This window comes from Pelophylax lessonae (assembly GCF_965119305.1).
Source record: "Pelophylax lessonae genome assembly, chromosome: 8".
NCBI lineage: Eukaryota > Metazoa > Chordata > Amphibia > Anura > Ranidae > Pelophylax > Pelophylax lessonae.
Genome location: NC_138775.1, coordinates 293512832 through 293540679, shown reverse-complemented (window position 1 = coordinate 293540679; position 27848 = coordinate 293512832). Strand labels below are relative to the sequence as shown.

General features: G+C 44.5%; 1 protein-coding gene across 1 annotated transcript in view; it reads right to left on the bottom strand.

The window, feature by feature from the left end:
* The window catches only part of KDM4A (lysine demethylase 4A), a 34283-nt gene extending 18426 nt beyond the window's left edge, over positions 1-15857 (bottom strand). The window contains exons 1-7 of the mRNA XM_082265942.1: positions 15704-15857; positions 14679-14854; positions 8541-8655; positions 6522-6715; positions 6377-6426; positions 987-1090; positions 747-884 (exon numbers count right to left, since the gene is read on the bottom strand). Of these exons, the coding sequence (XP_082122068.1) occupies positions 747-884; positions 987-1090; positions 6377-6426; positions 6522-6715; positions 8541-8655; positions 14679-14854; positions 15704-15841 (915 nt within the window). The 5' untranslated portion in view covers positions 15842-15857. The remainder of the gene's footprint in view (positions 1-746; positions 885-986; positions 1091-6376; positions 6427-6521; positions 6716-8540; positions 8656-14678; positions 14855-15703) is intronic.
* Positions 15858-27848: the final 11991 nt, after the last annotated feature.

The following is a 27848-nucleotide window of genomic DNA, read 5'->3' as shown; positions in this document are numbered from 1 at the left end:
CCGATCGGCCGATTTTCGGATTGTTAGTATGATGCTTCCGACAACCGACCGAAAAAAAAATCTGGTGTGCAGGCTATAATATTTTTTTTGGCCGTCAACACAACGGCCGATTTTCCGTCAGTCAGTACAGATTTCGGCAGACAAAAATCTGATGAGCAAGACTGGGCATGCTCAGAGAAGAAAAGACACATGGAAAGTAAACCATCACATGACAATCACTTCTGAAGTAGATTTTTGTTGGCCGAGAAAATTTGTGTGCAGTCTAGGCACATTCCAACCAACACAACACTCTGGACAAAAGTCGGACGATCGGTCGGCCGATAATTGTTGCGTGTGTACTAGGCATCAGACGACAAAACAAGGGGCATCGGCCCTTTGAGCCTGGTGCAGATCTTGGGAGGGGGAAATTAGGTTCAGCTTTAGAAATAAACTCCACTCCAACTAGGAAATAGTTTAAACTATTAGATGGGCACCTTAAAGACCACAAAATACAGGGGGTATACAATGTACAACATACAGGGGGTATACAATGTACAACATACAGGGGGTATACAATGTACAACATACAGGGGGTATACAATGTACAACATACAGGGGGTATACAATGTATGGTTACCAGGAAACACACACACACACACACACACACACACACACACACACACACACATCATAGGTTGAACTGGATGGACGGATGTCTTTTCAACCTAACTATGTAAACAAAGTCTCAGCCAATCACATCCACTTACCAGAACAGCTTGTTTCCCGTACTCGATCCATCTCAATGTGGCAAAGTTGGTGGACTCGGCACAGTTGAAGCCGTGGTTGAAGCCAGCATGGTAGCCATATGGGAAGGTGACCATGAACTCTCCAGCTTCCTGAGTGATCTGCAAGAATCACATATATAAAGAACACCGATTACTTCAAAATGTGCCCAGAGGATAATTACCACTGAAAAAAAAGAAATAAAAATTGCCATTTCTTCTCACCTTATCGAAGGGGATGCCGTACTTCTTCAGAATGAAGGGCGAGATGACTGTCATCTTGTGTCGGAGAAATGCTTCGCAGCTCTGAGCACTGCCAGGGAAGAAGCCTGTAAAACAAATACACAAAAAAACCGCCATCAAGATATGAAAAAAAACCTGCATCTGCCGTGTGTGTGAAGACAGCTGCTCAGTGCATGCAAGACATCCCCAATATTTGTAGGTAGGGGTGCACCGATCCGACTTTTCTAGTCCCGATAACGGGCATTGTGCATCTGCCGATACGGAACTACACACATACACAATATGCATGCGGCTGCAGTACAGAGCAAAGCCGCTGCCTCATGTGTACGGCTCCTCCATTCACAGGCGGAGTGCATCTGATATCACTGCGCCTGTGAGCCGGGAGTCCGGGACTATACAGGAAGTAGCGGCTCCCATCCCATACTACTACTACACCAAGTAAGGGACGGCTGAGACGGGACTCAGCAAGACCAGATCGGCCCATGGATTGGTTAATTTTACAGATCCCCCATTGTGGCACTATCGGCGCCGATATCCGATGCCAATATCGGATCGGTGCATCCCCATTTGTAGGGAAAAAAAAAAAAAAAAAAAAGAATCGCATCATACAGGATTCTCTATTTTTATGGTTCTCAGATTAAGGCCTCATTCACACAGCCAATACTTCCATGCAGGGCAGTGTATTGCGCATCTCAGTGCCCGCAGTCCCATTGGGCCACAGTCACACAGCCAATACTTCCATGCAGGGCAGTGTATTGCGCATCTCAGTGCCCGCAGTCCCATTGGAGGGCCACAGTCACACAGCCAATACCTGCGTGCAGGGCAGTGTATTGCGCATCTCAGTGCCCACAGGATGTCTATCTGAACACACGGCTGGATAGACAGCTGTTATGTCCAAATAGGACATCCATGTGGGTGCAAGGCCATGCATGGTAGTGTCCTGCTGCCTCAAGTCCCAATACCTGTGCATCCACTGTGCCAACAAAACACCGCCCTGCACAAGGTATGCAGGCAATTAAGCTGTGGAAAAGAGGTCACACAGCCCCATACAGAACAAACTTTATTCCTTGGATAGTATAGTAGGACTTGGTACCACTTATTCCTGAAGAGGCAAGACTGGCAGCATTCCATACCCTGCATAGTACCCAACTGAGCTCAAATCAATAGTTTAACTACTTGCTGACCAGGCTCTCTCTCACACTTTTACAAATTGAAATCACTGTTCTGCTAGACACATACACTTTTTAATGCAACAATAAATAAAATTTACACCAATTTTTTGTAAAATATGAATGATGTTACACCGAGTAAATAGACACCCCCAACACATCACTGCACTCCACGCACAGGCTTAGCACAGCAGGCGTGATCGTGAATATTTTAAACCTTTGTGTACTGTACTACCAGTTATTTAATAAAACACTTTAAATGGTACTGCACTATTGGGAGCATCTATTTTTTTACCCTAATCGGACCCTGAGGACCCGGTCTATTGAGGAAGGAGATCCCGGACCATAGGGGAATACATAGCCCAGCAGTCACCATCTCTCTGGCCAGGGAGGCCATAAGGCTCATATGGTCTTTTTGCCATACGGCAACTAAGACCCACAACCTCTGGTGAGTGCGCAACCCCCATTATTTCTTAAAGCCACATCACCAACACCAGCAGCTGGACCATTGGAGGATTCGGCACAAGCACTTGCACTTTCTTCCCCTTTTTGGCACTGAAGTCATTTACATGCACTAAATTCACATATGAACTTTCTTTGGACTTTTTTGGCACTTAAGGATATTGATTGTTTTATTTGTTGATGATTTACTGCATTCGTGCAATTGAGTATATGTCACATATTAAGTTTTAAAATGTATTTGTAATTATATATATATATATATATATATATATATATATATATATATATATATATATATATATATATATATATATATATATATATATATATATATATATATATATATATATATAAAAATCACATCTAGATTTATATTCTAGGTTGGTGAGGGTGCGCTGTTAGTGTGGTCTGAAGTTAAAGCCGCTACCTGTATTCAGTGCCTGAATATGTGTAAATAATGTGTTGAAAAGAAAGGTGTGCTAAAACAAATAAGTATCCAAATTATGCAATAACAACATAGGGATATGATGGGTGGGGATGTGCAAAAAAAGTCCAATTTCTCTTTTAGAGCCCATTCACACTAGCGCGACTTGTGAGGCAACTTGTGTTGCCCCAGGTCGCTTGACATAAAAGCAATGTTAATCAATCAGTGCTGTCTTAATTGGCACTACTGAAGTTGCTCCAACTTCAGAAAAGGGTCCTGTACTACTTTGAGGCGACCTGTGATCCGACTGTCCCATATACTTCAATGGGAGTTGCCTCCTTATCTTAATTGACACGACTTGTTATCAGACTTTCCAGGAAGAAGAAAGAGATTAGCCAGGCATTCCCCACAGACAAAGTCACAAGTCTCTAAACAAGTCTCTAAACAAGTCTCTAAACAAGTCTCTAAACAAGTCTCTAAACAAGTCTCTAAACAAGTCTCTAAACAAGTCTCTAAACAAGTCTCTAAACAAGTCTCTAAACAAGTCTCTAAACAAGTCTCTAAACAAGTCTCTAAACAAGTCTCTAAACAAGTCTCTAAACAAGTCTCTAAACAAGTCTCTAAACAAGTCTCGGGGCGACTTTCTGGTAGTGGTAGTGTGAACCAGCTCTTAGTGTCCATGCTTGATCAAACAAATAGGTGCTCGACAACAAAGAAAAATCTCCAACTTCAGTGCAGTAACGCCCACCACCAGGTGAAATTCCTCCTTACCAGACGGAAAATAAGGTGTGCACGAATTAAACAATAAATGTCACTGCAAACGTGGATAAGTCACTCTCCTCGTGAACCACCCAGAATGGTCTCTTACCAGAAGTAATGAAAAAAGCGCAGAATGGCAAATTCAAAAATCCCCTTCCACTTCCTATGTGTGTAAACTACACCGGGGTGCCTTTTCAGTCAGTCCCTGGAAAGCATTCTGGTTCCTTCACTTATAGACCTCCTCTGCTGCCTCTTCCAGTAATGTCTCCTCTCTACTTCCTCCTGACTGACCTTTCATCTGGATAGTAGAGAGGAGACATTACTGGAAGAGGCAGCAGAGGAGGTCTATAAGTGAAGGAACCATTGATGAAATTCTCGGAACCAGAATGCTTTCCAGGGACTGACTGAAAAGGCACCCCGGTGTAGTTTACACACATAGGAAGTGGAAGGGGATTTTTGAATTTGCCATTCTGCGCTTTCATTACTTCTGGTAAGAGACCATTCTGGGTGGTTCACGAGGAGAGTGACTTATCCACTTTGCAGTGAAATTTATTGTTTAATTCGTGCACACCTTATTTTCCGTCTGGTAAGGAGGAATTTCACCTGGTGGTGGGCGTTACTGCACTCAAGTTGGAGATTTTTCTTGTTGTCGAGCACCTATTTGTTTGATCAAGCATGGACACTTAAAGAGAAATTGGACTTTTTTGCACATCCCCACCCATCATATCCCTATGTTGTTATTGCATAATTTGGATACATTTGTTTTAGCGCACCTTTCTTTTCAACACAGATGTTATCCGGGTTATTAACAAGCAATTGTTTACCCCTGGATAATAATAGCAAGCGCTATAGCAATCCCAATTACTTTGGGGTTTCTCTTATCAGACAAGATTTAACCTATAGCAGCTGCTTCCTTCCCCCACTTATTTACCTGCACACTCCCTTTATAGATTAGGTCATCCAAAGGTGCGAAGAATATACTCCTATTGGAGCATATACCTCCATCACCAACACATCACTACTTAATAAAATGGCAAGACACTACAGCACTTAAAAATCTCCATAGGCAATGCTTTAAATTCCATTACAGGTTCAGTTACAGAGGAGGTCTAGTGCTAGAATTAATTCTCTTGCTCCAACATTTGCGGTGATACCTCATGTGTGGTACAAATACCATTTACATAGGTGTGCATGACTTGCGTAAGTGGTCGCTTCTGCGCACAAGCAAAGAGGGATGGGGTCAATTTTCTTTCCCCTCTTATTTTTACTGTCCCTTTAACAAGGAATATAAACATCCCTTGTGATAGAAATAAGGATGAAATGTCCTCTTTATTGAGAGATCTGGGGTCAAAAGACCCCAAATCTCTTCTTGACCTTGAACAACTTTAGCCCCAGCCGCTGCAGATGTACTGCGGCAGGCTGGCTCTCCCAGGCAAAGTCCCGTACATGTACAGCCCTCGCTGAGGAGCTGCCGTCCATAATTCTCCCTGAAGTGATCACAAATGTCATGTGATCCTGCTATATAGGATCACATGTCTGACGACTTCACAAGCCACACCCCCCTCCACAGTTAGAATAACACCCCTAGGGTCACATTTAACCACTTGATCACCAATACCATTAACCCCTTCCCTGCCAGTGTCATTTTTACAGCAAGTGCATATTTTTAGCACTGATTACTGTAGTAATGTCACTGGTACCCCCAAAAGTGTCAGGGTGTCCGATCTGTTGGCTGCAGTCACGCAATAAAAAAAAAAAAAAAAAAAAACCCAACACAAGTGATCAAATACCACCAAAAGAAAGCTCTATTTGTGAAAAAAAAAAAAAAAATAGGATGTCAATTTCGTTTGGGTACAGCGTCACATGACCCTGCAATTGTCCCGTAAAAATTCACGCAGTGACAAACGCAAAATAGGGCCTGGTCATTGAGCAGCCAAATCCTCCGGTCTGAAAGTGATTAAAAAGAAAATAATTACTTCCAGCCTCGACCAGAAGTGGCATTGCTCTGGTCTTCCAGGGCCATAAAGGTGATCAAAGAGTATCTCTTGGATCACCTATGGAAGCAGCCAGCTGCACTGTTGGATCATTTTTTGGGTGAAGAGGCAGAACCGGTAACCAAGAAACACCGGCGATCGATTCCCCTCCTGCTGCAAAAAGCGGATACTGGAGTTATGGCCAATAGCTTCAGCCATAATCCTGGTATAGCACCTAAAAGCAGCAACACATACATACACCTATTAGGGTCTAGAAATGGTTAACATGGATTTCATCTCACTTCCTATTGCATGAATGTTCCATCATCCTCTGTCATGCAGCATATTTTTATCATCTACATGTCAGATTTTAGATCTCCAGCTGTATACCATAAATAGTCAGGCTGTATACCGGACTCAAACAGGCAGGGCTTACACCCCGTAGTCTCCTGTGTCCTCAGTGAATGGAAACAAACTTCCATTGATAAGGATTCTGGCTTTTAGCAATTTGCGTCAACTAACCCCAGACAGGCTGATTTTACCCAAGGTTTCCTCCCCCCTCCCCCGGCTAGTCCTATGACTCACCCTTAGCCAATCTCTCCAGTCTCTTGCCATGCTCGGGTGGAATGCTGTACCTATAAAAAACAAAAAGGAATTAAAAATCAGAACAAAATAATATCCTTTGAAACGTCAGCTGCGAGGGACAGTATCCAGGACTGTCCGCACTCACCAGGATTTGGGCTCTCCGAAGTGCAGGTAGTTGATGCTGTACAGGTCCATGTCTTCAGTGTGCCAGGCAAAGGAGGTCTTCCACATGCCGAAATACAAGTACGGGGTGTTCACCCCCTCTATGGTGATGCCACTCTCCCTCTCCACCACGTCCAGGATGGTGTTCAGACGGCCGATGTTCCAATCTTCTATATGCTGCAGACACCACAGAACCATGAGGAAGGGCAGAATACAGATTATAGGCTGCATTCATGTAACAGGGAGGAACATAGCAAACCACTTCCAAAGTCAGAAGAATACCAAATGCAGCATGTAACGCTCTGACAGTTCTGCTTCAAATGTGGCTTAGTGCCGGTTCACACTAGGTCGCTCCGACTTAGGGGGGGCGACCTGTGAAGTAGCATGCAGCGCGACTTGCACGGACTTCATTAATAATGTCTATGCAAGTCGCCCCGAAGTAGTACAGGACCCTTTTTCTAAGTCGGAGCGACTTGTGTCGCTCCTATTAGAACGGGTCCTGTAATGCACAATGGGTGCGTGAGGACCGCGACTTGTCAGGCTGACAAGTCGCGGTCCAAGTCGGACTAGTGTGAATGCGGTCTTATTGATTAAACATACCTCAGGGACTGTCTCCGTGGACAGTATGGCCACTTGCTGAGCTGGCAGAATCCACATACAGTGTCAACCTACACGTCTAATATAGATTACCTTACACTTGGAAGGTTACAAAAGAGGTTTCCTGAAGGTGAACAGGCTATGCTTTCTTAGAGTGATACTACTAAAGTCTTTTTTTTTGGTTAAAAATAAACATCTTATACTTTCTTGCTCTGAGCAGTGGTTTGGTTTTGCACAGAGCAGCCCACATCCTCCTCTTTGCTCCTGGCCCCTCAGCAAGCAGCTTGCTATGGGTGCACTCAAGCCGAGCGGCAGCTCCATGTATCCATTCAGACATGGAGCTGCACCCAAGCCCCACCCTAGCACAATGGCACTCCACGGCTGTCTCAGCCAATGAGGCAGCCGAAACTCTCCTGCAACATTGCTGAAAAGAGATAGGTTTAGGCAAGTAATAGGAGGCTGCTGCACACAGGCGGCTTTTTATCTTAATGCATAGAATGTATTAGGATAAACCTTCTGCCTTTACAAATCACATTAGAGTATAGGTCAGTGATGAAGAACCTTGGCACCCCAGATGTTTTGGAACTACATTTCCCATGATGCTCTTGAACACTGCAGTCTAGTGGAGCATCATGGGAAATGTAGTTCTAACATCTGGGGTGCCAAGGTTCGCCATCACTGGTATAGGTGAACCCTTACCTTATAAGAAAACCTATTCCAGTTTAAAATAGAAATACATTGCAAAAAAAACCCACACCAAACTCACTCTTTAAAGAGGTTGTAAAACCCATGACACTTTTTTTTGCTGCAACCTGAAAGAGAAACCCATAATGAGCTAGTATGCATCGCATACTAGCTCATTATGAAATACTTACCCAAGAACGAGCCCCCGCCGTGCTGCCCGCTTACCTGTATGAAGGGCGACATGTCCAGTCACCCGTCTTCCGGGATCGCGGCATCCGGCCATCTGATTGGCCGGAGCCACGGTAATGTCTCTCCCGCGCGCGGGAGCCGACAGTCACGGCACAGGGCTCTTCCTTCAGAGCATGCGCCAGTGATGTCACTGGCTGCATGTAAGGTAAATATCTCCTAAACGGTACATGTTTAGGAGATATTTACAGTACCTATAGGTAAGCCTTATCATAGGATCACCTATAGGTACAAGTGTCAAAGGAGGGTTTACTTCCTCTTTAACCCCTTGCTGACTGCGTTATAGCCGGTTAGTTCTGGGAGGCCATCACAGGCACTCTGATCAATTTGTCCTCCGGACACTTCTGATCACAGATTGAGGTAAAGAGCCAATCAGCAGCTCTTTGTACCCATGTGATCTGTGTACAATCACAGCTGTAAACTATCTCCTTTCCTCAGGCTGACAGTAAATAAGAATCTCCCTATAAATGGATACCTTATCATAGAGAGTCCCGTTCACATCAGCACCATAAATTGGAGCGTTGAAAGTCAGATTCTTCCAGTATTTGCGTTCCAGGTCTTCGAAGTCAGCATAGCGAGGTGTGCAAAACCTGCACAAGGGAAAAAACACAATACGTAAATAAAATCTCTCTATACGGTACTGGAAGATTCAGCCTGCAATGGAAGAGTTTTCACAGGGACTATGGGGGGATTTAATAAAACTGTAGAGTGCAAAATCTGGTGCAGCTGTGCATAGAAACCAATCAGCTTCTAGGTTTTGTCAAAGCTTAATTGAACAAGCTGATGTAGGGAATCGACCGATTATCAGCAAAGCCGATATGCACTTTTCCCGATATATCGGAATCGGCCACCAAGATGACCGATATTTTGGGAAAGTGTATGTACCGGAGTGATGGCAGCAGCTAGAGGCATCACCCCGGTACCGGCGTCCATAGCGGACGGTCGGCTGTCTTGGAATGACAACTGATGTGGCTGAGAAGCCGCTAAGCTGTCATTACAAGGAGTGGGAGGGGCGGACACCCCCCCCCCCTCCTCGGCTCGCCTGGGTCTCCCGTCCCACCAGCCTGCACAGCCGCCAAAGAGAAGAAGGCCTGATCAAAGCCGCATTCAGCTCTCCATGTAAAAACCCGGAAGTGATGTCATGACATCACTTCCGGGTACTCGGCGCCAAATTAAAAAGACAAAAGCATTCAAAAGAGTCAAGTTTGGGTGTTTTGAATGTTAAGTGCAGAGGAGGGGGTTTGGGGTCTTTTAGACCCCCAGATCCCTCCACAAGAGTACCTGGAAAAATTTCCAGGTACTCTCCATTTTTACTAAAATTTCCCCCTCAGTGGTTTTTAAGGCTTACTGTCCACTTTTATTTATCCAATCATCAAACACCATGCTCTGCTTTATCATGAAAAGAAGGCGGAGTTTCCAATCAAACACACCAGAAGGGTGAACCAGTATGACATCACAGTCAGAGCTGCTCAAGCTTTCAGACAGGCTTGACAGCACTCCCAGCAAAAGCCTTCATCTTAAGGCCCGTACACACGTACCGATCGTCGGCATACAAACGTCGGTGGACGAAGGATCTGCCGATTGTACGCGTGTTAGTATGGTGCCTCCGACAGATGTCTGCGCACAATCCGCGGACAAAAGTCTTTCTTGCAAACATGAAAATATTTGTATGCCGACACCAGAACGGACGATTGTTCGCCTGTCAGTACACAATTCGGCCGACAGACCGCAGATTTGCAAGACTGGGCATGCTCAGAAAATAGAAAACACAGGGAAAGTTAACCATTACATGACATCACTTCTGCAGTCGGCGGACAAAATTCTTGTGCTGTCCTTGTGCTGTCTTTGCACTTTTCAGCAGACACCGACATCCCGGGGAGAAAAGAGGAACATTTGTAAGCCGACCATCGGTACGGGGCTTTAGGCTACACTCACACCAGCCAACCCCCCCCAAGAGCAAATGGCAGCAGCAGGAATCTTGCCACTGCCATTTGCACCAAGGCAAAAGGTTGGTGTGAGTGTAGCCCTATATGCAGGCGACCAAGGCACAGACTGGAAGGAATATCACTTCTTCACCTGGGAGTTCAATACTTTCACTCCCCCAAATCAACATTTTAATAGTCATGCTGCTAGCATTAATAGATAGGAAGGAATACAAATGACTGGTTAAAAAAAAAAAAAAGGAATACAAAATTACTGGTTAAAAAAAAAAAAAAGTTGGTGAAATCATGCAGTTTCAGAACCAACCAAAAATTAAAAAACCCTTTGGTTTTGTGTTGCTTTTTTTTTTACATGAAACTTCACAATTATTGGTGAATCATTGGAAGGGATTTAGTGCCACACTTTTCTATAAATCACCACTTTTCTAGATGTGGGGACACATCAGGTGTTGGCAGATACATCTTTAGTTTTATTATTTAGCACTGGGTAGTGCATAAGTGATTTCTATGCTTCCAGTTTTTTTTTTGTATTAACTTTATTGCCATCAGAAGGCTTGAACAACATCCCTTATGACAATATGGGCCATGACAGGTCCTCTTTATGGAGAGAACTGTGGTCTATTAGACCCCAAATCTTTCCTCTGGCCTTGGTCTGATCTGCTGCTTTACTGGCCGCTAACGGCCAAATAAAGAGAGGCGGAACCTGAAGTGACCACACTCATCACTTCCAGTTTTCAGGGGTCGCAGAGAGGGAGTTACATCATCAGTTCCTCTCTCTCTGGGCAGCCGTCAGTGCTAATCATATCACTCCCGGGCTCTGCAATCGGACAGCAGAGCCTGGGAAAAACAGAAAAGGAACCGTTCTGCCACCCACAGAAATGGTTGAGTGACTTTTCAGCCACTCTCATCACTTCTGCCATAAGGGGAAAATACCACCTGCAAATTTTGATACTGGGATGATGCCTACAGGTGCGGGCATCATCCAGGTATGACCACTTTCACCTAAGGACATCCTACAGTAATGAAGTGGTTAAAAAAGGTTAGTACACCTTCTTACAAAAACAGATAGGAGAACTTAGGCCCCTTTCACACGGCTCTGTTCCCTTCTGCTCAATGGGTGGAAATCGATCCGCCAATCCCTGCTGAGCCGGCAGATGACAGCTCCATCTCCACTCTGTGTGCAGAGACGGAGCTGTCAGATCCCCACTGTCCCTTATGGGGAGATTGTACCACCTGTCCGTTCTCATCTGATCAGCCAGACGGATGGAAAATAAGGTTTCCATCCGTCTAGATTTGACGGACAGGATAAGATGTCAGCGGACATGTCTCCACTGACATCCGCTGCCCCACAGAGATGCATGGGGCATCCATTCAGATCTGCGTGAAAACTTACAGGTGGATCAGAACGGTCCGCATGTGTGAAAGGGGCCCAACACTGTTCCCGCACACCATCGGTCCCTGCTGCACTTCATTCCATGGAGGATTATCTTTCACTGCCCAAGCAATTCGAAATCCACCTCGTCTCCTGGAATAATGTCCATGAACATGGAAGGTACAGAGAGCACTTATCATTGGTCAGTGTGGTCACATGCTGCCACTGACCAGTGCCCACTCACTATTGTGAGTACTGAATTATGATGCTACAGACTCTGGGCTATGCCCTGCATTTTGCAGATGCCCGGACCACTACACTGTATGGCACAGGCTGGATATGAAAGTCGATAAGCACATGGGGGGGGGGGGGGGTTGGGGAGAGAGACTGGGAGGGTGAAGCTAGTTAGTCCTTTAAAGGGTTAGTTCACATTTTTGGAAAATAATTAAAAAGGTGGACCAACACCGCTCCCTACATCTGTCCCCCACCTGCACTAACACTGGATCCTACATCTGTCCCCCGCCTGCACTAACACTGAGAACTGAGCGATCAAACACTGTCAATTGCTCGATTCTCAGAGCTCTGTGCACAGGTAGCAGAATATAGAAAAAACGATAAAAGTGATAAGCGCAGGGGAGACCGGGAGGTGAACTAACCAGCTTCACCCTTTATTTTCCAAAAAAGTGAACTAAACCCCCCCCCCCCCCCCACCACGCTCACTGTAGCGCTGAGCAGCAGAGGGGGCAGGAGTGGCCAGCTCAGGCTTTCACCAGCTTGCAGGGAGGTTAAGCTGGGTGCTGGCCCAGGCATGTGAGTGGACCCCAACTATAAGGGCCCGATCCTTCCTGAGCTTGGACCGGCTCTGTGACCCGAAGGAGTGCAAGATGAATGGCACTCCTGTCACCCACAGAACAAGCTTTGGCTATGCTTCTTTAAAAATTTTCACCTGGTGATCCTGCCAGGAACTCTTCCTGTCCTGGGGGGACCACATTTACTCACTGTACTGTACATCTATGGAGGAGCAGTTTTCTCACCCTGGGACAGGACATGTTAGGCCTTTAGAACACTCCCCAGCTCCATAACATGGGGAGGAGTCTAAGGGCTCTTTCACACAGTCCCGCCTCCGTAGGCGGATCCGTGCTGCTCAGCAAGGATAGATCCGCCGATCCCCGCTGAGCCAGCAGATGACAGCTCCGTCTCCGCTTGCAGTGCGGAGAGGGAGGTGTCACAGCTCCCGCTGCTCTCTATGGGGGATCGGATGAGAGCGGACCGCCTGTCTGCTCTCATCCGATCCCTGAATGGATGGAAAAATAGGGTTTCCATCTGTCCGGATTTCACGGACAGGATCGGATATGGATGGCAGTGGAGGTGTCTCCGCTGACATCCGCTGCCCCATAGAGCTGCATGGAGGATCCGATCAGATCCACCAAAAAAAACTGACAGGCGGATCTGATTGGACCGCCCGTGTGAAAGAGCCCTTAGGTCACAGATAGTTGGGAACAATGTAACAGATAAGACTGCAGCATAGGCAGAGAGGACAGAAAGTTATTAGGCTACGGGGGGGAACCAATAATATGCAGATTAACAGCATAGCTAGTCCATGGAGACAAGCCTTAACAGGGGCTACAGCCTCCTTCCCAGAGGCCCATTTACTCAACAAAAGATCCACTCTTACAGATTCATAGCAGAGTACTTTATTTTTTGAAATTATAAAGCAAACACATCCTCCATGGAATATTCTCCCGACCAAAAAAAAAAAAAAAAAGGGGGGGGGGGGGGATTAGAGAAGGCCCTCGCTGGGGTTTACAAACAACATGGCCAGTATGCAATATACCAGGCCAGCAAAGGAGTCACAATGCTGCTGGAGAGGTGAAGCAGAGCCAACTCTAATGATTTGACTATGGGCACCACCAATGTAACCGCATCCCTCAGTGAACAAATATAATCAACGAGTGAAAGCAGATGCAAATCAGGAAACTCTACATCTGCCAATGCAGCACATATGAGAAAACATGGCTGCCTCCCTGCAGAGACCGAATACTACATCTGCCAACACAGCACATGAGAAAACATGGCTGCCTCCCTGCAGAGACCGAATACTACATCTGCTCTGTTCTCTCATATCTAGCTGGTCTTATAGGGAAGGTATATGGGGCATGCACGGTTTTTGTAAATTCTAATCCCTTTTAATAAATCTCCCCCCCCCCCCCTTCAGGCTCCAGTCGGATCATCTTTCATACATAGATGGGGGGAGATTCTGTATAGAGAAAAGAATTTCAATAAAACCCACGGCACTATCCCCATATAGAACTAAAAAGAACCCCCCCGTCTTTTTTCCACTTGGAGAAAAAGGCAGGAAAGGGGGGGGGGGGGCTGAGATTTTTAGGTGCCTAATATTTTTTTGTAACCATCTATAATCCACACATAACATGAATTTATTGATACATCAAATATTAAAATCATACTATAGGTGAGAAGTGTAACGGTAACACAATTGTGGACGGATGGGGCTGGTGTAGCTGTGTGGTGGCGCTGCTTGGAGGACCGAGTTATACATTATTACAGACACATGAGGAGTGGTACTCCTGGTCCCCTCTTGTTGGGGGGGGGGGGGGGGGAGAAGAGAGATTGTGGGCTTGCATACAGGAAGAGGTCATCTTGAACACGAATTTTATATATATATATATATATATATATATATATATATATATATATATATATATATATATATATATATATATATATATATATATATATATATATATATAGGGTATTGGAATATCACCCTCTAATAAAAAGGGAAAGGAGAGGGAAGAACTTTTTTCCTTTCTCCCCCATCCTCTCTGGGAATACAGGCTATCTATTGGTCCATCACAGTTTTCTCTTAATCCTTATGGATTCGACATAAGATATGGTGGCTGTGGTGATTAAATATTGATCTATCAGATTATCGGCGTTATCCTCAATGCCATACAAGTGCTGGTAATTCTTCATATTTGGATCCTGAAGAAGCCCCTGAACAGGGCGAAACGCATTGATCCTGAATTACCTACATTGTATCCATTTGATCCCACTTAGCCAGGTGCAATATGTGTAGTGAATTGTGTTACTGTTACACTGATCACCTATAGTATGATTTTAATATTTGATGCATCAATAAATTGTGTGGATTATAGATTACAAATAAGACACTAAAATATTAGGCACCTAAAAATCCCCCCCCTTTTTTTCCTGCCATTTTCTCCAAGACGGGTGCCTTCTCTTTTTACATCTATCATACACCCCCCTGGCAGTCACTTACTTGTCACTGTTAGCGATACGTCGGAACTCTTTGACGGTCATCGGTTTCTTCTGAATGTTGTACTGTGTGAAGAGTCCGGATTGGCCGGTCACCACCTGCTGAATGGGTGCCGGAATCACCAGATCATCCAAGTCATCGTAACAGGCCCGAGGCTTCCATTCCTTGGGAGGAACCACCTGCAATCACAGCAGTCAATCATTGAGCTATCAGAACCCAGACAACACAACCAATATTCACCCAATGCGACTGAATACAAAAAGTCACAAATATCAAATTCATTGTACAAGAATTGGGAGGTAACAAAAATATTTGCCATATCAAGCCAATGGCTTCCATGTAGCAATATATAATGTACATCAAGCTGGTATGTTTACATGCTTTACGTAAAACCAGATGATTGCAATATGGGAGAGGAATGCATCATGTAAGCCGACGCATTTCGTGAATACTTTCACTTCTTCAGGAGCAGACGCCTCCAACAACAGAACCCTATAAAACCAGCTTGGACTTTGATAAAACATAGCGTCTCCTAATGGTGGCCGCTGCTCAGTGTCTGACATGGGGGTGGGGACTAAGACACCCAATGGGAAAACCCAATGAGAGAGTTCATAGCTGTGGTACAAGACGCACCAAAAACTGAGCTAGCGGTTGCAAAGGTGAGTGATGAACCTCCAACCATACAGACCACAACCTCCTTTTCATTTGAGATCTTCAACTGTTTGGTTGGAGAATCATAGCTCACCGGTGCAAACACTAGGTTGATTTTTTGGTATTTTCTTTTACCATAGACATGAACTATTGTGTCACCCCATTGGGTGTCCTGGTTATATACGAGGATGGAGGCATCGATGCGCTAGGCACAGTTCTTTTCTAGAATCCAGACAACCAGCACTTGGTTTAGTGAGGCTCTGAAGTCTTCAACTGTCCCCGATAGTTATATTGTATCGGATTGTAGTGAATCGGATTGTAGACCGTTAGAATGTAACAATAATGCTAATAGAGATCTCAGTGTGAGAAGTTCTTACCTTGGCCAATCCTGCGCGGTGCGCTCCCTGAGACTCGATGTATGCGATATACCGCTTGAAGTTGCGGAATTCCTCCATGGTCGGGTAGAAGGTCATGATCCGGGAGCCGGGGTTTGGGTTTTCATTCTCCCCCGCCATTCTGACGTCTAATCCCGAGAAAAGATTCTCAGCGTCCGAAGAGCTGCAGACAGAAAGATAAAATTATTATAGGATGAACCCCTTTATCTCTCCCACACCAACACATCTCCCTGGTGACCGGTCCTCTATACCCCCCAATGTATCCTAGGCGATCTTTACCCTCCACCCACATATATGTGACCAATCCTCTAACACCCCACCCCCCCCCAAAAAAAAAAAAAAAACTGTACCACTGGTGATTGTTACCCTCCGCCCCTAGATCCAACTCCGCTCCCCATGTATCCTTGGTGACAGATCCTGTAATCCCCACTTATCCATAGATCCCACATTGTACCACTGGTTGTTGGTCCTCCTTAGTCCTCATGTATCCCAGGTGACTGGTCTTTACCACCCACCCCCAACCATAGATCCCCTCCCCCATATATCCCTGGTGACAGGTGCTCTTTACCCCCCCAACCACATATCTTCTCACATGTGTCTCTGGTGACAGGTCCTCTTTACCACCCCACCCATAGGTCTCCATTTATACATCTCTTGTGACAGGTGCTCTGCAGCCACCCCCCATTACAGATCTCTGGTCCTCTTCACCCCATCCCTGGTGACCGGTCCTCTTCACTCACTACCCCACCCATATTCCTGGTCCTGTTGACCCAATGCCTGGTGACCGGTCCTAGTCACCCCATCCCATCATGCCGGTCCTTGTCACGCACCCAAAAATCCCCGGTCCTCATCACCCCCCCCCTCAAAATCCCATATCCCTGGAGATAGGTCCTCGTCATCCACCCCCCCAAATCCCCGTTCCTCATCACACCTCCCTAAACCCATATCCCTGGTGACCGGTCTGTCACCAACCCCTGATCCCCTCCAATCCCATCATGACCAGTCCTACTCACCCCCCCCCCCAATCCCATCATGACCAGTCCTACTCACCCCCCCCCCCAATCCCATCATGACCAGTCCTACTCACCCCCCCCCCAATCCCATCATGACCAGTCCTACTCACCCCCCCCCCCAATCCCATCATGACCAGTCCTACTCACCCCCCCCCCAATCCCATCATGACCAGTCCTACTCACCCCCCCCCCCAATCCCATCATGACCAGTCCTACTCACCCCCCCCCCCCAATCCCATCATGACCAGTCCTACTCACCCCCCCCCCCAATCCCATCATGACCAGTCCTACTCACCCCCCCCCCCCAATCCCATCATGACCAGTCCTACTCACCCCCCCCCCCAATCCCATCATGACCAGTCCTACTCACCCCCCCCCCCAATCCCATCATGACCAGTCCTACTCACCCCCCCCCCCCAATCCCATCATGACCAGTCCTACTCACCCCCCCCCCCAATCCCATCATGACCAGTCCTACTCACCCCCCCCCCCCCCCCAAATCCCCAGTCCTCATCACACCTCCCCAATCCCATATCACTGGGACCGGTCTGTCACCAACCCCCCCCCCCCATAACTCTGAGGGATACAATGTATCTATAACTCGGACATTCCCGGAGTGATACACTGTTCCCCCATTCTATTCTTCTATCCCCCCCGTACACTGTTCCCCCATTCTATTCTTCTATCCCCCCCGTACATAGTAATACAATGTTCCCCTCCCGTACAGCACACTGGAGACAATCCCCCCCCCCCCCCCCCCCGGGACAAACCGTCTCCTCTCCGCCCGCCGTGATTGACAGGCCAGACCGGAAATAGCTAAGGGAGAGGGGCGGGCCGTGCTCTCAGCCTTCGCCGGTGATTGGCTGAGACTCCTCAGACCGGAAGTCGACTCAGGCAAACGTGCGCAGCGCTCCTATTGGCTGAGCGGACGATCGCTCTCTTCGGGTCTCTCCCTACCCCACCCGGGCTCCGGAGCCGGGGGATAGGGCGGAGGGATTCCCGACGGGAGGAGGGGGGAGGAGGAATCACTGACCTTTCTGTGTAAAGCGCTGAGACTTCAGTCGGGCGTCTCTACCCGGTAGGCCCGGGACTGGGCGTGTCTCTCAGGGACGGGGGTCCCCGGGGCGGCCGATGAGTCGATCCCGGGGTATAGTTGCTCCTCCGCCCGCTGTGTCTCCGGAATCCGCCCGTCTCCCTGGAGCTCCGTTCAGCGTCGCCTTTCGTTTTCTCTCCGCTGCGCCTGCGCACTGCGTCCTAAACCGGTCGGCCAACAGGATAACAGCGGCAGGCGACCAATCGGCGCACTGGCCCCGCCTCTTCTACAGCCAGTGGCCGCGTCGCTTACCTGGAGCGACTCCCGATTGGTGGAGAGTTGTGGACCGTCCAATCAGGGACGCGATTAGTGTCTGGTTCCGCCAATGGGCTGTCCGGGGTGTGGTGGCGAGAGGCTGCGCCTGTGTTATTGTGTGCTAAACTCGGGGCCTCAACCGACGCCGTGTAATCATAGCCGAGACATACAATGTAACAATGATATACACTGGGGAGATACAATGTAACAATATTATACATCGGGAGATACAATGTAACAATGATATACACTGGGGAGATACTATGTAACAATGATATACATCGGGAGATACAATGTAACAATGATATACACTGGGGAGATACAATGTAACAATAATATACATCGGGAGATACAATGTAACAATATTATACATCGGGGACACACAATGTAACAATAATATACAATGCGGAGATACAATGTAACAATAATATACATCGGGGACATACAATGTAACAATAATATAGATCTGGGAGATACAATGTAACAATAATATACATCAGGGAGATACAATGTAACAATAATATAAATCAGGAAGATACAATGTAACAATAATATAGATCTGGGACATACAATGTAACAATAATATAAATCAGGAAGATACAATGTAACAATACTATACATTGGTGACGTACAATGTAACAATAATATAAATCAGGAAGATACAATGTAACAATAAAACACATTGGGGAGATACAATGTAACAATAATATAGATCAGAGAATACAATGTAATAATAATATAGATCGGAGAGATACAATGTAACAATACTATACTTCGGGGACATACAATGTAACAATAATATTCATTGGGGAGATACAATGTAACAATAATATACATTGGGGACATACAATGTAACAATATTATAGAGCAGGGAAATACAATGTAACAATAATATAGATCGGGAAGATACAATGTAACAATAATATAGATCGGGAAGATACAATGTAACATTAATATAGTTTGGGGAGATACAATGTAACAATAATATAGATCGGGGAGATACAATGTAACATTAATATAAATCGGGGAGATAATGATAAAGATCTAACCAAGAGAAATACGATTGAGGTCCAACCAGAGACATACAATGTAACAATAAAAAGGATGCAGATAAAATGTAACAATAATCTAATATAAATCCAGACCAGAGCGATACAATGTAACAATAAATCTTTTTTTTTTAGATACTCTTTATTAAACTTTTCTTTTTACACAACATATAAATACAATGTATTGAATAAAGTACTTGTCTCCAGTCATCCTAATAATAGTTAGACTCTCCATTACCATACAATGACTACCTAATTATTCATCAACACCAATCTACCCATCAATATACATCCGTATACACAGAATCTCACAAAAGTGAGTACACCCCTCACATTTCTGTAAATATTTTATTCTATCTTTTCATGTGACAACACTGAAGAAATGACACTTTGCTACAATGTAAAGTAGTGAGTGTACAGCTTGTATAACAGTGTAAATTTGCTGTCCCCTCAAACTAACTCAACACACAGCCATTAATGTCTAAACCACTGGCACCAAAAGTGAGTACACCCCTAAGTGACAATGTCCAAATTGGACCCAAAGTGTCAATATTTTGTGTGGCCGCCATTATTTTCCAGCACTGCCTTAACCCTTTTGGGCATGGAGTTCACCAGAGCTTCACAGGTTGCCACTGGAGTCCTCTTCCCCTCCTCCATGATGACATCACAGAGCTGGTGGATGTTAGAGACCTTGCGCTCCTCCACCTTCTGTTTGAGGATCCCCCACAGATGCTCAGTAGGGTTTAGGTCTGGAGACATGCTTGGCCAGTCCATCACCTTTACCCTCAGCTTCTTTAGCAAGGCAGTGGTCATCTTGGAGATGTGTTTGGGGTCGTTATGTTGGAATACTGCCCTGCCCCCCAGTCTCTGAAGGGAGGGGATCATGCTCTGCTTCAGTATGTCACAGTACATGTTGGCTTTCATGGTTCCCTCAATGAACTGTAGCTCCCCAGTGCCGGCAGCCCCAGACCATGACACTCCCACCACCATGCTTGACTGTAGGAAGACACACTTGTCTTTGTACTCCTCACCTGGTTGCCCCCACACACGCCTGACACCATCTGACACCAAATACGTTTATCTTGGTCTCATCAGAGCACAGGAGATGGTTCCAGTAATCCATGTCCTTAGTCTGCTTGTCTTCAGCAAACTGTTTGTGGGCTTTCTTGTGCAACATCTTTAGAAGAGGCTTCCTTCTGGGATGACAGCCATGCAGACCAATTTGATGCAGTGTGCGGCGTATGGTCTGAGCACTGACAGGCTGACCCCCCACCCCTTCAACCTCTGCAGCAATGCTGGCAGCACTCATACGTCTATTTCCCAAAGAGAACCTCTGGATATGGCGCTGAGCACGGGCACTCAACTTCTTTTGTAGACCATGGCGAGGCCTGTTCTGAGTGGAAGCTGTCCTGGTAAACTGCTGTATGGTCTTGGCCACCGTGCTGCAGCTCAGTTTCAGGGTCATGGCAATCTTCTTATAGCCTAGGCCATCTTTATGTAGAGCAACAATTCTTTTTATCAGATCCTCAGAGAGTTCTTTGCCATGAGGCGCCATGTTGAACTTCCAGTAACCAGTATGAGAGAGTGAGAGCGATAACACCAAATTTAACACACCTGCTCCCTGAGATCCTGTAACACACCTGAGATCTTGTAACACTAACGAGTCACATGACACCGGGGAGGGAAAATGGCTAATTGGGCCCAATTTGGACATTGTCACTTAGGGGTGTACTCACTTTTGTTGCCAGCGGTTTAGACATTAATGGCTGTGTGTTGAGTTATTTTGAGGGGACAGTAAATTTACACTGTTATACAAGCTGTACACTCACTACTTTACATTGTAGCAAAGTGTCATTTCTTCAGTGTTGTCACATGAAAAGATAGAATAAAATATTTACAAAAATGGGAGGGGTGTACTTACTTTTGTAAGATACTGTATACACATAGATATATATATATATACACATACCCTCTACAACCTACCCATTTCATATATATAGTATCTGTATACTGTATATATATATATATGACTCTAAATATCTGAGAGATTCTCCACAATTTCTCACATTTCATTTAGTGTCAGATAATTATTAAACCCCCATTTATCATCTATCCTCCCCTCCCCCCTTCTATATGTGTGATAATCTTACAAGCATCCATCTATTCGTTTCCCCGTCCTTTGTTACTCACCTCCAATGTAACAATAAATCTAATATAGATCCAGACCAGAGTGATACAATGTAACAATGATCAAAACCAGATAGATTCAATGTTTCTTATCAGGATCCATCCCAGAGTGATACAATGTAACAATTGATCTAACATAAACCTAGACCAGAGTGATACAATGTAACAATAAATCTAATATATATATATATATATATATATATATATATATATATATATATATATATATATATATATATATATATATATATCCAGACCAGAGTTATACAATGTAACAATAAATCTAATATATATATATCCAGACCAGAGTGATACAATGTAACAATAAATCTAATATAGACCCAGACCAGAGTGATACAATGTAACAATGATCTAATATAGATCCAGACCTTAGTGATACAATGTAATAATAGATCTAACATAAACCTAGACCAGAGAGATACAATGTAACAATAAATCTAATATAGATCCAGACCAGAGTGATACAATGTAACAATAAATCTAATATAGATGCAGACCAGAGTGATACAATGTAACAATAAATCTACTATATATATCCAGACCAGAGTGATACAATGTAATAATAAATCTACTATAGATCCAGACCAGCGTGATACAATGTAACAATTGATCTAATATAGATCCAGACCAAAGTGATACAATGTAACAATAAATCGAATATATATATATATATATATCCAGACCAGAGTGATACAATGTAACAATAAATCTAATATATAGATCCAGACCAGAGTGATACAATGTAACAATAAATCTAATATACACCCAGACCTGAGGGATGCAATGTAACAATGATCAAAACCAGATAGATTCAATGTTTCTCATCAGGATCCATCCCAGAGTGATACAATGTAACAATAAATATAATATAGATCCAGACCTGAGGGATGCAATGTAACAATAAATCTAATATAAATACAGATCAGCGTGATACAATGTAACAATTGATCTAATATAAATACAGATCAGCGTGATACAATGTAACAATTGATCTAATATAGACCCAGACCTGAGTATTACAATGTAACAATAATTCTGATGGAGATCCAACCCGGAGTGATACAGTGGGGTTGATTTATTTAACCACTTCAGCCCCGGAAGGTTTTACCCCTTAATGACCAGGCCATTTTTTGCGATTTGGCACAGCGTTACTTTAACTGACAGTTGTGCGGTCGTGCGGCGCTGTACCCAGTCTGTACATGTACGTGATTTTGCGCAGCCGGGTCGCCCTGTCGCAGTTTATTATGTGGTGGGCGGTCCAGAATTGGGTAAATTAGAACTAAAGGGAAAACTTTTTTCTTTAATTCTGCATAGAGTAATGGAGGGTTATAACCCCGGTCAGATTATTTTTTCCATCATCTGTGTCCCATTGCAGAGATTTCCCTTCACTTCCTGTCCCATAGCCAAACAGGAAGTGAGAGGAAATCCCTGCAAATTAAGGGAATTTCTTGGGTCTCCCAGGTTATCAGAACTAGTGTCCCCATTGGAAGATTTCCTCTTTATTACTTTTCTGGGGACAACCCAAAATGTGGGAATTTCTTTTACTTTCACTTTCAATGATAATGATAAACAGAACAAATAGAGAGGATAAATCTACCTAACGGGGACACAGACAGCAATAAAAACTGACAGAGGGTCTAATCCCTCTCCACCCCCATCCAGAACTAAAAAAAAAAAAGTTGTGTTTATTTATACTTTAAGGCAAACAGGCTGAGGACTTTGCAGGTGCCGGTCTTCTCTAGGAGTGCAGTTGCTCCAGAGCTTAGTAAATCAGATGAAGCTTCACTTTGCAAAGAATAACCAATCACATGCAAGGAAAAAAAAACAAAAAAAAATGTTTTTCGTTACACGTGATTGGATGATGGAAGTCAGCAGAGCTTCCCCTCATTTACTAAACTCTGGAGGAACCGCACCTGCAAAGTGCATCGTCTGTTTCCTTTAGTAAATCACCCCCCCCCCCCCCATCTATCCATAAATCTAATATAGAGATTACCCGCAGTGATATCCTGTCCTAACCATGGAGAGCCAACCAAGGGAGAGATACAATGTAACAATAATAAGGATCAGAGTAATGAAATGTAATAATGATTGAGATCAGAAATTGGAGCAATACAACCAAGAGAGATACAATGTAACAATAATAAGGATCAGAGTGATAAAATGTAATAACGAGAGATTGGAGTGATACAACTCAGAGAGATACAATGTAACAATAATTCTGATGGAGATCCAACCCAGAGTTATACAATGTAATAACGATCGAGATCCAACCCAATGGGATACAACGTGTCTCATCGGGATCCAACCCAGTGTGCTACAATGTAACAATAATTCCAATAGAGATCCCAGTGTTATACAATGTAACAACAATTCCAAAAGAGATCCCAATGTTATACAATGTAACATTAATTCCAATAGAGATCCCAGTGTTATACAATGTAACAATAATTCCAACAGAGATGCCAGTGTGATACAATGTAACAATAATTCCAATAGAGATGCCAGTGTGATACAATGTAACAATAATTTCAAAAGAGATCCCAGTGTGATACAATGTACCAAAAATGCCAATAGAGATCTCAATGTAATATAACATAACAATATTCCAATGGAGATCCCAGTATGATACAATGTAACAAAAATTCCAATAGAGATCCCAACGTAATACAACATAACAATAATTCCAATAGAGATCCCAGTGTGATACATTGTAGCAATAATTGCAATAGGGGGTTCCACTGTGATACAATGTAACAATAATTCTAATAGAGATCCCAATGAGATACAATGTAACAATAATTCCAATAGAGATCCCAGTGTGATACATTGTAGCAATAATTGTAATAGGGGTTCCACTGTGATACAATTTAACAATAATTATAATAGAGATCCCAATGAGATACAATGTAACAATAATTCCAATAGAGATCCCAGTGTGATACCACATAACGATAATTCTAATAGTGATCCCACTGTGATACAATGTAACAATAATTCCAATAGAGATCCCAATGAGATACAATGTAACAATAATTCCAATAGAGATCCCAGTGTGATACCACATAACGATAATTCTAATAGTGATCCCACTGTGATACAATGTAACAATAATTCCAATAGAGATCCCAATGAGATACAATGTAACAATAATTCCAATAGAGATCCCAGTGTGATACCACATAACGATAATTCTAATAGTGATCCCACTGTGATACAATATAACAATAATTCCAATAGAAATCCCAGTGTGATACAATGTAGCAATAATTGTAATAGAGGTTCCAGTATGATACAATGTAACAATAGTTCTGACCGAGATCCCAGTGTGATGCAATGAGGTTGATTTATTAAAACTGTAGAGTGCAAAATTCGGAGCAGCTCTGCATAGAAACCAATCAGCTTCCAGGATTTATTTTTTTTGTCAAAGCTTAACCACTTTACCGCTGCTCACTAGAGCTCTACTGCGGCAAAGCGGCTGTTGTAGGTCTGACGACGTAGACCTACGTCGGCAGACACTCCCTTTTCTCGGCGGCGCGCGCACGCCGCCGGAAGCTCGCTCCCGCTGTATTCAGTCACATCGGGAGTCGGCCAGGGGAGGAGCGGCGGCGATCGCCGCTGCTCTTCCCCGATCGTCGGGGAATCAAGTCTGGAGATCCGCCCACTTGTGTAATCTCCAAAGTGACAGGCAGTGACAGATTGCAGGGTTCAGCATAGCTCAACCTGAGATCTGTCCCTGTGTCACTCAGTCCCCTCCCCCCACACACACGTCAATAAGCACCAGGCATACATTAACCCCTCCCTCTCCAATAAAATTAACCCCTTCCCTGCCAGTGTCATTTTGCAGTAACAGTGCATATGTATAGCACTGATTACTGCAGTAATGTCACTGGTAACCCCAAAAGTGTCAAAAATGTCAGTCAAGGGTCCGATCTGTCCGCTGCAATGTCGCAGTCCCGCAAAACCAATCGCAGATCGCCGCCATTACTCGTTAAAAAAAAAAACACCAAAAATGACATAAATCTTTCCTGTAGTTAGTAAACGCAATAACTTTTGCGCAAACCAATCAAAATACGCTTATTGTGAATTTTTTTTACCAAACATATGTAGCTGAAAACAAATTGGCCAAAAATGATAAAAAAATTAGATTTTTACATTTTTTTTTGGGGGGGGGGGGGAATTTCATATAAAAAAATGTGAAAAATATTGTTATTTTTTCAAAATTGTCACTGTTTTTTTGTTTATAGCGCAAAAAGTAAAAATCACACAGGTGATCAAATACCACCAAAAGAAAGCTCTGTTTGTGGGAAAAAAAGGACGTAAATTTTGTTTGGGTACAGCGTCGCACGACCGCGTAATTGTCAGTTAAATTCGCACAGCACCGAATCGCAAAAAGTGGCCTGGACGTAAGACAGCAAAATCCTCCGGTGGTAAAGTGGTTAAAGGAGAAGTACGGGGAGCGCTGTACTCCTCCTGTGGTTTATAGGAGCGCAGTCCGTTTTGCACCCCGGCTGTGACCCGTTTTCAGCAGAGAGCCGGCTGAATCCAGGGAAAGGGGAAGTATAAAGGTGCAATAACTGATTTCCATATTCTCTTTTCATTGAACAAGCTGAAGTTAGAAGCTGATTGGCTACCATTTACAGCGTTACCGGACTTTCCAGTTTTAGTAAATCAGCCCCAACATGTCAATAACTCTGATAGGAGCCCCACTATGATACAATGTAACAGAAATCCTGATAGAGATCCCAATGTAGTGATGTACAGCAGTGCTGGGACAAGGTCATCCGGTGCCCAGGGCGAAGATGGCAAGCTGTGCCCCCCCCCCCCCAGGTCTCCCTTGCTGAGCTGTTGTGTTCCACCCCTGCCAGAACACTCAGCGACCTCCGCCATTGGCTGAGAGCTGACTGGGAGTCAGTGGGTTGCTGGTGTTGGACAGACAGACATACACATGGGCCGAATGTTATGCTGCCCATACACTAGCCACAAAATCGTTTAAACTCATTTTAGAAAAACGAACACTCGGCGGTGAGAGCAGACGATCGTTCCATCATGTAATGACCGAATTTCGAACGATAGATCCATCAATGGACATAAATGAATCCAGTGCCATCTTAACCACTTCAGCCCCGGAAGGTTTTACCCCCTTAATGACCAGGCCATTTTTTGCGATTCAGCACTGCGTTACTTTAACCACTTAAGCCCCGGAAGATTTTACCCCCTTCCTGACCAGGGCCTATTTTGCGATTCGGCACTGCGTGACTTTAACGGACAATTGTGCGGTTGTGCGACGCTGTACCTAAAAGAATTTGACGTCCTTTTTTTCCCAGAAGCAGAGCTTTCTTTTGGTGGTATTTGATCACCTGTGCGATTTTTTGATCATGCGCTATAAACAAAAAAAAGCGACAATTTTGCAAAAATAACAATATTTTTCACATTTTTTTATATGAAATTCCCAAAAAAATGTAAAAATCAAAATTTTTTAACATTGTGGGCCAATTAGTTTTCTGCTACATATTTTTGGTAAAAAAAAGTCGCAAAAAGCGTATTTTGATTGGTTTGCGCAATTGTTATTGCGTTTACTAACTAAGGGAAAGATTTATGTCATTTTTTTTTTTTTTTTTAACGAGTAATGGTGGCGATCTGCGATTTTTTTTGCGGGACTGCGACATTGCGGTGGACAGATCGGACCCCTGACTGACATTTTTTACACTTTTGGGGGTACCAGTGACATTACTGCAGTAATCAGTGCTATAAATATGCACTGTTACTGTAATAATGACACTGGCAGGGAAGGGGTTAACTTTATTGGTGATCAAGGGGTTAAGTGTGTCCCTAGGGGCATGATTCTAACTGTCAGGGGGCGTGGCTTGTTAGATCATCACAGAGACATACGATCCTACATAGCAGTATCGTATAGCCTCTGTGATGATCTAAGGGAGAATGACAGACAGTTGTGTTTACATCAGCCGTCTATCTTTCTCCCTCTCCTGAGGGAGATCGTGAGTTGTCGGCAGCCATCAGAGCCGCCGGTCATACGCACGGGGATGTCAGTGAACGAGCGGGGGTGGAGCATGCCGCCGGCAGCGCGCGCTCGCCCCCTACAGGCTCGTGGGCGAGTGACGTACTGATACGTCACTTTGCCCAGGAGAGGCTGACTGCCGCAGTATATAGTCGTGCGGCAGTCGGCAAATGCTTAACTGACACTTTGTGGGAACTGACTAACTGCCACCTCACCAGTGACACTAATAAAGTGATCAGTGCTAATAATATGCACTATCACTGTACTAATGACAGTGGCTGGGAAGGGGTTAACATCTAAGGGCAATCATTTGGTAGGCTGCATTTGGTGGTCACTGGTATGCTGCATTTGGTGGGCACTGGTAAGCTGCTTTTCGTGGGTACTGGTAAGCTGCATTTGGTGGGCTCTGGCAAGCTGCATTTGATGGGCACTGGTAAGCTGCATTTGGTGGGCTCTGGTAAGCTGCTTTTGGTGGGCACTGGTAGGCTGCATT